The sequence below is a fragment of the Mandrillus leucophaeus genome, unplaced genomic scaffold (genome assembly GCF_000951045.1).
Source record: "Mandrillus leucophaeus isolate KB7577 unplaced genomic scaffold, Mleu.le_1.0 Scaffold887, whole genome shotgun sequence".
NCBI lineage: Eukaryota > Metazoa > Chordata > Mammalia > Primates > Cercopithecidae > Mandrillus > Mandrillus leucophaeus.
In genome coordinates this window covers 1,034,769-1,046,947 of record NW_012109663.1, presented here as the reverse complement: position 1 = coordinate 1,046,947, position 12,179 = coordinate 1,034,769, and the positions used below count along the sequence as shown (strand labels likewise).

At 35.8% G+C, this 12,179-nt stretch overlaps 1 protein-coding gene across 2 annotated transcripts in view; it reads left to right on the top strand.

Moving 5' to 3' along the window:
- The window catches only part of EMCN (endomucin), a 124,392-nt gene that overhangs the window by 93,353 nt on the left and 18,860 nt on the right, over nt 1-12,179 (top strand). For both annotated transcript variants that reach the window (XM_011969368.1, XM_011969367.1), the window contains 5 exons: nt 3,013-3,105; nt 3,341-3,400; nt 5,187-5,282; nt 9,453-9,477; nt 10,614-10,675. In XM_011969368.1, the coding sequence (XP_011824758.1) occupies nt 3,013-3,105; nt 3,341-3,400; nt 5,187-5,282; nt 9,453-9,477; nt 10,614-10,675 (336 nt within the window). The remainder of the gene's footprint in view (nt 1-3,012; nt 3,106-3,340; nt 3,401-5,186; nt 5,283-9,452; nt 9,478-10,613; nt 10,676-12,179) is intronic.

The following is a 12,179-nucleotide window of genomic DNA, read 5'->3' as shown; positions in this document are numbered from 1 at the left end:
TGCATTCTAGGGGAGGTTCAGGGAGACCATCAGGGAATCCTCCAGTCCACATTCATCCCAGGACAAGCCAGCCTAATATTCCTGGCAGGTCCACTCATTGGCTGGGAGCAGCCTTAGAGAGACATGACACCAGCACAAACAGAGAGATGTGTTTCAGAGTACACGTGGGTATCTTTGGTCACTTACACTTTCTATAGTTGGAGTTCTGTGAGGAGCATTATTATGGCAATCACAGGTGCCTTGGGACATTGATAGGTCTTCTATCTCTAAAACTCTCAATGATTTATTAAGTAATTGGTCTACAGTGAGGTCGAAATATGTACCACTGTCAGATGCTGATGGGGTAAATTTGGATATACATTATTACAACGGACTTGACTCTGAGGGTCTCTGTCTCATCAGTTTGCTCCAAGTTCTGACCTGAAGTTTCCCAGCTGGACTTAAATCCTGAAATATTATAGCCACAAATTCAATAACCGTAAAAATCACCAAACGTCAGCGTCCAAGAACAAACCTATGTCATCTGAGAGTACCATATTCTACTCCAGTTTCTCCAGTTCCTCTATGTCTTGACTAGAGCAAAGAAGCATCTGAAAACACAGAAGTGGCTGAAGTTCATATATTTCACTCTTAGAATTTTTGAGAAAATTAGACAAACTGACCTTGGTTGGGAGGTTCAACTCTCTAGGGGAATAATCATAATATAATAATAGAAAATTATTATTATATATAATATATACATATTAATATCACATTCCCTTCTAAGCAGTTTAAATTTATTTTTACTCATATAATTTTCACAATACTATGATGTAGAACTATTATAATCTCCATGTATATATGTGGAAACTCAGGCACATAGAAGTTAAGCAACTTGCCCAAGATTCCACAGGGTAAGTGCTAGAGTCAGATTTGTATCCTGTCTCCAGAATCATGCTCTTAGCCACTCTGCTATAGCTCTGCTGTATGTCCTCTGGCAGTGCTATTTTGTTAGTAATATAGGATAATACAGTCTCGACAAAAACTGTGTCGATCGTCAGCTCTGAGCATGTCATGGATTCCACATCTGAGTCACAGAAAGAATAACATTAGGCTCACATTTTATGGATTCATCCAAGTACCATAATTTCATAATTAGCAATATGATCATGCTAAAAAACAGAGCTTCTCAAACTGTAGGTTAATTCCCATTATTGGATCATGACCACTAATGTTGTGTGTGTGTGTCTGTGTATGTATCTGTGTGTGTGTTTGTGTGTGTGTGCTGGATTCAGAAATAATTTATTAACTGAAGGTTGCAGTTTAAAGAAAAACAAAACAAATTTAAAGTCTTTGTTCAAGCAGCCACCAAATCTTTCCACTATGAAATGTTAACATTTTGGCCTATCCATGGGTCATTAGCAATAACCATTGACACTGGGTGATCAACACATTTTAAGCAGGGAAGCTGGGAGTTTGTTCTGACCTAGACAGATTACACTTAGTCCTGAGGCTGCCATTTAGCCTGTCTACAAGAACTTGGTAATAAGGTAGGACAATTAACCCTTGGGAAATCACAAGAGGATTAACATCATCGGTTATTTAATCAGCCACCTTCTCCACCAAGACAACCGAAAGAGCATTCATCCTCGCTAAACTACTTGACACTGGAAAAGGCAGCTGAAAGTACCAAGGTTTCAGCTAGTTCCCACTCTTTTATTTAATATTCCTTTTTCTGCCTGCTTAGTGCACTAGCCTGACATTTTTCTTTGTTCTTATGGGCATATATCTAGCTTCCACCCACAGATCTCTTGCATGGCAAGAACGGTACAGACTCTGAACATTATTCTTCACCCACAGATGTCAAAAATGCATGAGCATGCAGTGCGTGCTGGGATGTGGGTGGTGAAGAAGGAATGAGCCAAGGCAGTCATAGAAATATCAATTTCTTTGGTGCAATTATACATGGCCTCAATACGCCCAAGGAACCATAATCATAAGAAGTGCTTCTTAGTGTCAGCTACATTTGACTGCACACCCCTTGTGGCCAGAGCTCCACGCTGGGTGTGTTGACAAGTATGGCCCTCACACTCTAGGAACTTGCAATTCAGAGAAGAGACAAGGCAAACAGGCGTGATTTAAATAGAGCACTTCATACTGCAAGGGAAAGAGAAAAAATTTTCAAAAAATTTTCGAAGTACAAATTGTACTTTATTGCAAATTCACAAGAACACATGTTTTCAACTTATACAATACTTAATTATTTATATGTCCTTTAAACTTATTGACAGCTATGGATTTTGAATAGTAGATTTTTACTTATAAATTTTGCTTCAGTCCTTCTGATTGAAGATGGCAAATGTTAACTAAACAAACAAATAACAACAATACATTTTTTATTTATATTTCCCTTGGGAAAAAAAAAAGAGCATGGACACTAGTGAAAAAAAACAGCCAAGCAGCAGTTACTCTAGAAAAGGCACATAATAAAACCAGCTGCTGAACTTTAGGGATGAAAATGAAGGAGTCTTCTTTGATTTTTCCTCAATTCTTCTAACCAAAGCCTCAACTGCAATTTTTTTTCCTTCAATCGCTGATAAATATTATAAAATCTGAAGTCCTGTGCCGTTATGATCATTTTAACTATGTGCAATAGAAAAAAGAAATCACCATCACCCAAAGTTATAATATCTGAAATTTGAAAAATGCTTTTGCATAGATTTACATCCCACAGGAATCTTATGCAGTAGGTTATACAGGCTGTAACTTACGCTAAAAAACTTACTGAAGTTTTCTTGGCGAGTTCCTGAAGATGTAAAACTGATACTCAGGCTTTTTGATTCTAAATTTAATTACCTTTCCAGAAAGAATGGATGAACTTACGGTTTAGTGTTATGATTGCATTTATCCTACTATTCGACAATAAATAGTTTTCACAGATCTTCAGAGAGGCAAACTGTTTGAATCTGCAAATAAATCCCGTATGAAGACTTAATACCATAGTGTGATTCTGCATTTGTAATTTTCATACAGGTAGCATTTTACAACCAGATGCCTCACCGTCTAAAGCTGGTACAGTATCCTCAATACCAGTTACAATTCCAGAAAACACCTCACAGTCTCAAGGTATGATATCTGTGTGTCTGAGTGGAAATCTGCTCTACCTGACCTTCTTTTTCACCAAGGAAACACTACCAGTCTTGACTCACAAAACAGAGCTCCTTCAGAATGAGACTGAATCTTTTGCACTTGCAGCATCATACCTACAAATCATGGCTGCTTCCTAAAATGAGGGTGGAGGGAGGACTGCAAGGATTGGCACACATTAACCAAAAGTGACCTTTTTTTTTCTTTCTTAAAGTAATAGGCACTGAGGGTGGAAAAAATGCAAGCACTTCAGCAACCAGCCGGTCTTATTCCAGTGAGTAATAGCAATATCTTCATTAATGGCAGTAGATACACAGAATGTTTGCATATGACCAGTAAAGGGGAGGAATCAGATTATGGGCAGCCTTTTGTCAACTTTATTGAGCCTGCAATCCTATTACAATACTATCTAACTGCTGCCTGCTCTGAAAATTTCCCACAGGTGAGTCGGGTCTTAATGACAAAAAAAAAAAAAAAAAAAAACAAGAAGGAAGGAAAGAAAGAGAAGAAAGAAAGAAAGAGAGAGAGAGAGAAAGAAAGAAAGAAAGAAAGAGAAAGAAAGAAAGAGAAAGGAAGGAAGGAAGGAAGGAAGAAAGGAAGGAAGGAGAAGAGAAGAGAAAAAAAGCACACTTTGGCAATTTTTTTTCTTAGCTTAGTGTTTAGCAATTACAATCAAGGGCCAAGGATGACTCGATGGCACTAGTTTCAGATAAGCCAAAATGCACAGGTAGATGTCCCTGTAAAAGTGAATTATTTCCAAATTATCAGGTTGTATACCCTGAATATATTTCATTTTTGTCAAGTAAATAATTAAAACAAAAAATAAATTATATCAAAAAACAGATTGTTTGCCTTCATAGAATATTAAAAACGGCCTTTAAAAATGTTCCATTTTAACTAAAACCTATATATGTTATATAACGTTTATGTGTGTGCTAAGACTGAATACAGAATATTAAATAATTTCCTTAGTAATTAAGAATAAAAAGACTATATTCAAAGCTGTTACTATGAAAGGTTCTATTAAGTTTAGGTAAACCCATTCCATTAAATAAGTCATCATAGAAATTACTGACTTGCTGATTCACGGCATCTTCACTTTGGGAGGCAATAATGATTTCACCTAAGATCTATTATGAAATCAGCAGAACTTACTCAAAACAAATATTTAACTCTGACAATGGAAGTGTGAACCATCCTATAGGTGAATTGGAGAATAATTCCCACCCCTGATAAATATATAAGGAGTATGTATGCAAGCAAATATGCTAAACTAATAGTCATCTTAATTTCCTTTAGTTGTGTGTCTATGACAGCTCTCTTGCTTTTATCACTGTACTTTTCATCTTAGAAATAACCATCAGGAGGGAAGGAAGGAAGGAAGGAAGGAAGGAAAGAAGGAAGGAAGGAAGGAAGGAAGGAAGGAAGGAAGGAAGGAAGGAAGGAAAGACAAATATTAAAAACTCACCCCAAGTTACTGCAGCAACATCACTCCCCTAAACAGACACACATACACCTATCTTTCTTGAATCATGTTCATTTTTAAGAATCATCTTCACTGTGATATCTACTTACAATATTTTATGCCTTTTCTAGTTTTTAGATATTATTATAGAAAGAAATTTGTGAGTGTTTTAGAAAGCCAGCATTAGGACGAGAGCAATCCCAATTGGGTTATATATATTTTCCCAGTAACTTCATTATAAAGTACTAAAAAATGTAATGAGTGAATGTGGATTTAATTATAATCTAGAGTACAACTTCTGCTTCTCCAGTCTTCCATCTCCCCACTTCTTCAGTCTCCAGGAAGATGGGGCACTCTCTCTTAAGGTTGGAATTTTGTTTCAGAAAGGTTACAAGACTGACATCAAGTGGTTATGTCAAAAATGACAACTAGAGGAAACCCCATGAATCAGAGAAATCTTTGCCTAAAATATAATGTTTTTAATAGAATGATGTTTAAAGAAGAAAGGAAATACTCATGCTTTTGCTCAGTTACTAAACTATCGCTGTGAAATTCAGTAGCCACTCTAATTGACAACGCCTCCAATTCTTTTTAGGTATTATTTTGCCGGTGGTTATTGCTTTGATTGTAATAACACTTTCAGTGTTTGTTCTGGTGGGTTTGTACCGAATGTGCTGGAAGGCAGACCCGGGTAGGTAACTGTGTTTGTTCTTATTTTCCTGAAAGAAGAATGAATATATGCTCAGTTTAAACTTGATTTTAAATTCTTAAAGGGAGAGAAGAGTTATAGAAAGAAATGAAATGTCGTATTTCCGGATCATAGAAACAAAGGACGAAGGGCACAGACACCCACTGAATGCTACTGAATTGCAGGGTGGGAATTAAATACTATTAGTAGATATTATTAAATGTGAGAAAATTCTTTTTAATGAAATAGCCCAAATTTTGTGGATGGTCAGGGGAATATGGTAGTAAAGAGGGCATAAAAATGACAACTTGTCTATGGTAAAGATTAACTCCATTTCTGTGTAACAGAAAATAAAGACAGGGATTGCTAAGAATTCAGCTCAGGGGCCCATAATCTCAAAAAATGTTCTGTGACTAATTGCTCTCCTTGGAGACACACCCAACGAAAGTATCTTCCATGACCATGTTATATTTTTTATCCTTTTTAAAAATAAACTTTCTGTTTTAGAATAGACTTAGAGTTACAGGAAAGTTGCAAAGATAGTACAGGGAGTCACCACACCTAGTTTCCCCTATTCGCTTATTAAGATCTGATGGTATGTTTGTCACAATTAGTGAATTAAGATTGATAAATTATTGTTAACTAAATTCTGATTTATTCTAGTCTTTACTCAGTCTTTTTTTCTGTTCCAGGAACTTTGACTCTTCTTTACTCAACCTTCATCTAAATACCCCTTCAACTCCCGTGGCTCAACTGTCATGTTACCTTAATTCCAAACTATCTCTCCATTTCACAGCCCAGCCCCGGTCATATAATGTAGTATCACGTAACCATGCCCTCATCCATACTACTCCTTCTGGAATATCCATCCCACCTCTTACCTTTCATAACACACTGAATCTCCAACTTACCCATTAGGACTCAACTCAAACACAAATTTACTGTATCTTTCTATAACATACCACTTCTTCAAGCAGAATGAATTCTACCTTTAATTGTAATACTACATATTTGGATTATATCATTTATCATACCATAGAATAGTTACTTATTTCTCCATGTGCCTACCTCTCTTGAAAATCAGGCAACCCCTCCAAGTCACAAATCACATATTGTTCACATTGCATGGTACCTAAAGCAGGCCCTTACTATATGCTTATTGAGTTACATTTTTAAATACACAGTAAATAGAATTCTCTTTCCCCACTTTAATTCTAAATATGTCACTAAAAAACTCTACCTAAGTCTCATAAACTGTTAAAAGGTAAAAAGCAATTATTTTTAAAAGGAATATAAGCTGCATTATTCTTTGTTTACCTCATGGACAATGTGCCCCCCAGGACACTAATGAATGTTATCCCTAAAGCCACCTACTGACCATGAATTGCATGGACAGTTGTAGTATGATCGTGACAGTACCAGGAGAAACTAGGAGACCAAAACAGCAGAGTTCATTTTAGCTCTTGGTGAAAAGTAAAAACAAATCAATGCCTTTTCCTTTGGGAATCAGTGAATAAACTTCATAAAGTCTGAAACATGTCTCCTTGTTCAGTTTTCAGAGGGGAAACAGCATTTTTATAAGTCAGTTTAATTTCCCTAAGTTTCTGAACTACCTACCAATCCTATCTATTACTGGAAATCGGCTATCCAAATTGAAGCCTGTGAGTGTTGAGTATATAGGATAGGTAAAAATTAATGTGCTAAATTTATTTGTAAAAAAAAAAAAATGCTATACTAAAAATTACTTTACATAGGAAGATTTAAGACTACAGTATTTGAAAAGTTGACATTTTCTATTAAAGAGGCTTCTGTGGATGTGTAAAATTCCAACCACTATTGATAGCTATTCTGAAGACATAAGTATTTTAAAGTCAAGTTTGGCAATTGTACAAGTAGCCAAATCTTTTTGGTTATTGTTAACTTTGTTTCTGAGACAGAATTTACAGCACTGTTATCATTAAATTAGCACCATTAAATACCTGCAGTTAATCACTCTTCAAGTATGTGGGAGAGACTTTATCTAGTTCGAGAAATTAGTAAACCCATTCTGCTCTGTGGAAGACAACATGAATCAGAGATTTCAATATGAAATTAAGCTTACCTGGACAAGGTTGACAGTGGACTGAGCTTTAACCAAATAAGAATGGTATATATGCAGAAAATAGTCTGTTGGCTTGCATCTACCTGCTAATGAGAATATTGCTATAGTTTCCTAGGGAAAGAATATTAAAACAGGCATATAAAAATGTCAATACATTTTGCTGGAGAGAATGCGGAGAAAAGGGAAACCTCGTACACTGTGGGTGGAAATGTAAATTAGTACAACCACCATGGAGAACAGCTTGGAGGTTCCTCAAAAAAACTAAAAATATAGCTACTATATGATCCGGCAATCCCACTGCTGGGTATATATGCCTAACACAGGAAATCAGTATATCAAAGAAATACCTGCATTCCCACATTTGTTGCAGCACTGTTCACAATAGCCAAGATTTGGAAGCAACCTAAGTGTCCATCAACAGATGAAGAGATAATGAAAATGTGGTGCTTATACGCAATAATGTCCATTCAGTCATGAAAAAGAATGAGATCCTGTCATTTGCAACTGCATGGATGGAACTGGAAGTAATCATGTTAAGTGAAATAAGTCAGGCACAGAAAGACAAACATGCCATGTTTTTATTTCTGGAAGCTAAAAAATCAAAACAATTGAACGCATGGAGTGAGAGAGTAGAATAATGGCTACCAGAAGCTGGGAAGGGTAGTGGAGGGGAAGTGGAGATGGTTAATGGGTACAAAAATATATGAAGTATGGATAAAACCTAGTATTTGACAGCACAATAGGGCAACTATAGTCAATAATAAACGTAATGGTACAGTTTGAAATAAATCAATGAATATAATTGGACTGTTTGTAACGCAAAGGATACTTGAGGGGATGAATACACCACTGCCATGATGTGATTCTTATGCATTGCATGCCTATATCAAAATCTCTCTTATACGCCATGAATATCTGCACCTACTATGTACTCACAAAAATTATAAATTAAAAAAATCAACTCATTTTAAAACAGGGCTATTAGCATCACAGTTGATACTGTATTTGACACATAGGAATCAAAAAAATGCTGTTAAATCCTTACTGACGGAGCAAAGATGAGGTTAAGTCTAATTGGTCAGCAGTATATGGTGCCATGGGTTAAATCCTAGGGATTAAGAGTTATGATTGGATATCTTAACCAAGATGACAGAAATAGAAGCAGCCAAAATATTAGTGGAAGTTAAGGTCTTTATAAAACAAGGATAGTCAAGGCCAGGAGAATTACATTCAAAGGGCATATTCAATGACAACATTTAGATTAAATATGAAAGGAAATCTAAGAAACAGAAGCTGAGTAGCAATGGAATAAAACCAGAGCAAAGGAGCACAACAAGGGAAACCTTATGCAATCACATTAAACAGTTGGCCTGATTGGCCATAGATTAATGCAAGATTTGATCACTAACATTCACTCCAGAGAGGCCACGTCCTTATGCAGAATGAATCATTCTGAGTTCTCACTCTAAACCCCAGGTGTTTTCGACCAGACAGTTGTGAAGCAGCCTGGCAAAGAGTACAAAAGATTAGTTGCAGCTAGTAGCCTCTGTGATATTTTGCAGGGCTCTTTTGAGAGGCTGAATCAGTGGGTTTAAGATACAATTAGATATAGTATCTACATTGTAGCTCACCACAAACAGTGATTTGTGTCCCAGAAAAGAACAATGTATAAAAGAAAGTCAAAACTTCAATTCTCTGGCATAAAATCTTCAATACTTTTAATAGAATTTTTTCAGAGATACTGAAATAAACAGACATTTTCTGTTGTCCATGGGATATGCAATAATGAACAGTAATTTCACATAGTGATATGAAACTACAAGATCAAGATTAGTCCAGAACTAAATGTAGTGGGGTTGACCTAATTAGGACTATCCCATGAATGCCAGGATAAACATTAACCATACCTGAGGAAATGGCTTGGCAAAGGGAAAATTAAAATATTTTAAAACGGCTTAGAAACATCTCTGTATAGAAAAGAGTGGGCAGCAGGTAAGGGGGTTACAGGGGCTCAGATTTTTGGTAGCCAACTTCTTTGCAACTCTAATTTAAACAACTCCCTCTTCTTCTAGGCACACCAGAAAATGGAAATGATCAGTAAGTAAGCCCATATCATCTTTTGTTTAGATCCTACCATTTACATGTGAAAATTATTGTTAACTCTACTTATACTTTTTTGGATTATTTTCTAAAGTGTAGAAGCACTACATATTGGCTTTGACTATTTGTCAGAACTCTCTCCATTTAACAGAGAAATTCCAAATATAAGATCATGTTTAATCTTGGAGTGGTAAAATGGGAAATAAAAAGATGAAATGGAAAAAGTAGAAGAAGGAACATAATTAGGAGGCAAAATATCATAGAAAAAATCCCTAGAGTTTTTAGATAGTTTTCCCAGTGACAATTTTTAATGTTTATCACAGAGAAAATTATGCTTCTACCTTGAGCCAGTTCTCAGTGCCTTTAAGGTAGATGGCTATTCTACTTTGACTTGATTAAAATAAAGCAGATTTTACCAATCCAAGCAACTGTAACAACCAAGGTGCTGCAAAGAGACATGATGAACTGTTTTTCATGTCAAAACAAACCTTGTTTTCCTTGTTGACATGAGTTTGCGGTCTACCTTTATACAAGTGTTTTTATATTTCATAAGGTTGTAAACTTTAGAAATAATGCTACATTACTATTCATATGACTTAGAGACTCCTGAGATGTCCAAAGGAAATAATTAGAGTTTGAAACTCTTTCGGATAGGTGAGAACTCTTGATTAAAATAGACAGTTCAGATACCGTACTACAGTATCTCAGGACTTCATGAAAAGGATTATCTCCAGAATTCAGCATAAGCCCAAAAGGTTTGTAAAGATTTATATGTCTTCCTCTCCATAATTCAGAATTGGAGACATGTGCAATATGGACCTTGTGCCAAGTGTTTCACGCAACTCATACTAATTTTTAATTTATCTGACAATCACCACTATAAGAGAGTGGCAGGGATTTACTGGCTTGATTGCAGAAAAACTAAAAATTGCTAAAAAGTATATGTGTATTTGTATGTGAAAAGACAAAGTTCTTGCCATGGAAAGATATATGTGTGTGTGTGTATATATACATATGTACATATGTATATATATGCATATGTATCTTCATCATTCTGTTTGTGTCACAGTACTTTCACAAACATTCAATGCTGATTACTGTGGTGCTAATTTAATGTTTTCTGTTTCAAATAGACCTCAGTCTGATAAAGAGAGCGTGAAGCTTCTTACTGTTAAGACAATTTCTCATGAGTCTGGTAAGTTTCCAGACAATCGATTAGATGAAAATTAGTTATTTTAGAATCTAACTATAACCTTGGATTTTGTTCATGTGAAACATAAACAAAAAGCCTAACTTCTTTAGAAATAGCCAATTACTGTCAATAAATATAAAATTCTCCCATGAAGGAAAGAAAAATCTTACCATTTTGATAAGATTATTGGACTATGTGGCCTTTAGAGGTTGCTTTCTATATATGTGTGGATGTGTAGATGGCTGGAGGCATTTCCTATTCTGCAGGAAGGGCAGAAAGATCACAAAATTTGTTAACAAGTTTTTAAATTATTGCTGTTGTTTTGTTTCATTTTGGTACTGGCTATGTAGAGTCACATGTGGTCAAGAGGACAAAAAAACTGGTCATCAGTTAAAATGTAAATCAGGTTTTATATCATTTATATAAATTTAATCATGCCTCTCCATAAAGGTAAAATATAATATTCTATTGATGTAATGTGAATGTTTCCAGTTTCTTAGGTATATTCATTTGATTGGAATTGTAAAAGTCTTTCAAAATATAGGTATGATTTGTGTCAAGAACAATGAAAAAATGTGATGCTGGATAACTTTTCAAAATTAAAATCATAGATTTTTCTTTGTTTTGAGTAGATCAGACATTTAAACCATTGATATCACAAAACAGATCAATTAAAAGCAATTATTAGTTTTATACAACAATCTAGCTGGGAGCTGTGGCTCATGCCTGTAATCCCAGCACTTTGGGAGGCTGAGGCGGGCAGATCACCTGAGGTCAGGAGTTTGAGACCAGCCTGGCCAACATGGTGAAACTCTGTCACTACTAAAAAATACAAAAATTATCTGGGTATGGTGGTGCATGCCTGTAATCCCAGCTACCTGGGGGACTGAGGCAGGAGAAATGCTGGCACCCGGGAGGCAGAAGCTGCAGAGAGCCAAGATCCTGCCACGCACTCCAGCCTGGGTGACAGAGGAGCAAGACTTCATAAAAATAAATAAATTAATAAATAAATAAATAATAAAAAAAACTTGTGGGTCTAATTTAAATATCACGTTACATTAATACATTTACAATATCCAATTCTCCAATTGAATATTGGGGATAAGCTATATTATAAATATTGCTGGTGGCTCAAAATAATTTCATAAAACAGAAGCTATAAATATTGTCCCAAATCAAGAGCAAGATATTACAGGCTGAAAGTGGTTTCAATTTCATGTATAAATTCAATGTAGAACAAACGGCAAGAGGCAAACAGAAGAGCTGAAGAGCAAGGACAGCTGAAGGCTGCGCAGGAATGTTAAAACCCCTCACATGAGCCATCTTCTTTCAGGAGAGAGCTCCTTTTTCCTTGCATGTCTTCCACTCTTTAATACACACATTTCCTTTATTCCCGTACTATCCTTTGTCTCAGGAGGAGCCATCTGAAGGATGCAAAGGAGCAGAATTTACTCATAAAGTGGTTAGAAGCCACTCACAGTTTCCTCCTGGCTATTCACCAGCCTTT